Source organism: Camelina sativa, chromosome 5 (assembly GCF_000633955.1).
Source record: "Camelina sativa cultivar DH55 chromosome 5, Cs, whole genome shotgun sequence".
Classification (NCBI taxonomy): Eukaryota; Viridiplantae; Streptophyta; class Magnoliopsida; order Brassicales; family Brassicaceae; genus Camelina; species Camelina sativa.
Genome location: NC_025689.1, coordinates 14,569,920 through 14,571,733, shown reverse-complemented (window position 1 = coordinate 14,571,733; position 1,814 = coordinate 14,569,920). Strand labels below are relative to the sequence as shown.

Below are 1,814 nucleotides of genomic sequence, written 5' to 3'. Positions count from 1 at the left end.
AGGTTTAGATCAAAAAGATAACTCATCTGAGTCTCTAAACACCAAGGAACTGACCCGTGGAGGTTATTGTCTGATAGATCAAGGACGTACAAAGAGCGTAGTTCACATAACGATCGAGGTATCTCTCCGGTGAAGTTATTCTTAGAACCAAGGAAATATAGAATAGACTTGGTCGGGATGAAGACCGGTCCTTGAAAACAATTTGACCTTAGATCCACACTAAGGATTTGACTCCCATGATAAGCTTTGAATGATCCGTTGTAACCGGTGAGAGAGTTGTTAGAAAGATTCACATCAGACAACTTTGGAAGTGTCCACAACCAGTCTGGTACTTGTCCTTTGATTTTGTTGTTTGAAAGGTCTATAGAGGCTACATTCCTTCGGTATTTTATGAACTCTGGGAACTCAGTGATGTTGCAGCCTGGCAAATACAACTCTTCCATTTGTGATGTAAGATCTGAATCAGAAGTGATATTTGCTGTTGAGACGGGGACTCCCAAGAGTGCCAACAATATTAACTGCTTTAGAGGCAAGAAGATGTTTAAGTCAACTGGACTGATTTTATTGTAATCGTTACGGTTAATAATCTTAATATATTGTATATTAGGTAACATGGAGATATTCTCAATCCCAACGAGGTCCTTGTGTTGGCTATAATCCAAATAGATGTGTGTCAATGAAGGGATCTTGACTAGGGATGGAAGGGTGGCTCCGGTAAAAAAATTCTCACACACACCAAAATATATTAATTTGGAGAGTTGGCTAATGTTTGGTGGAAAAGAACCAGTGAACTGATTGCCAGAGAGAGCGAGTGAACGTAGTTGGGTAAAATTGAGTATTGTACTTGTCAAGTCTCCACTAAGCTTGTTTCTCTCAACATTAAAATAGGTCATTTGTTTTAGATTGCCAATAGAAGATGGGATTTCACCAACAAAACCATTTGAAGAAAGATCAAGATTGGTGAGATTAGAAAGGTTCCCAAGTGAAAAAGGAATCTTCCCTGAGAACTTGGAATAGGAAAGGGTCAAAGAAACCAAATGTTTGAGGTTACCAATGGAGTCGGGTATGGTACCTGAAAAGGCTGTGTTGTAAAGGCTTATCTCTAACAAAGAGTTATTTTCTTGAAAATTGGGAAGGTTGCCTTTTAGATTTAGATTGTAGTCTAAGGCAATGGACTCTAACTTGGGAATTAGAAAAATACTGCTTGGAAACTCTCCAAGTAGGTTGCACTCGACAAGGTGTAGCAATCTTAAAGACAACATGTTTGAAAACTCATGTGGAACTTTTGTGGAAATGTTCGAGAAGCTCATATCCAGTTCTCTAAGGTTACTCAAGTTTTGAGCAAGTAGACGAAGAAAATATTCATCAATAGCAAAAGATGAATAAGAAAGATCGAGAGACACCAACTTGGTTAGCTGAAGAAGCTTGGTTGGAGTTGGACCTGAAAATGATGAACGGGCGAGGTTAAGTCTTTCTAGCTCCATGAGTTTATCAAAACCAGCTGGGATTGGTGAACCAGTGAAATTGTTGTAAGCCAGGTTCAAGTCACGGAGATGAAGTAGTCTGAAAAGACTACTGTTGGATACAAGTTGGCCATGGAGACAGCTGGAACTAAGGTTTAGTCCGACAACATTGCCTGACGTAGCATCACACGTGATACCATCCCACGAGCAACAATCACTATTATTCACCCATGATGTTGTCTTCGGATAAGAGGAGACATCAAAATAAACAAAAGTAGGCTTCTGAATCCCAAACTCCTTCTTGAACTCAAGAAGAGCATCCATTTGGTCTTGATGACACAAGTGTTGTGT

General features: G+C 39.6%; 1 protein-coding gene across 1 annotated transcript in view; it reads right to left on the bottom strand.

The window, feature by feature from the left end:
* LOC104789259 (receptor-like protein 12) overlaps positions 1-1,475 on the bottom strand; it is a gene marked incomplete in the record, with an annotated part of 4,463 nt that extends 2,988 nt beyond the window's left edge. Inside the window, 2 exon segments of the mRNA XM_019245926.1 lie at positions 1-518; positions 1,408-1,475. Of these exon segments, the coding sequence (XP_019101471.1) occupies positions 1-443 (443 nt within the window).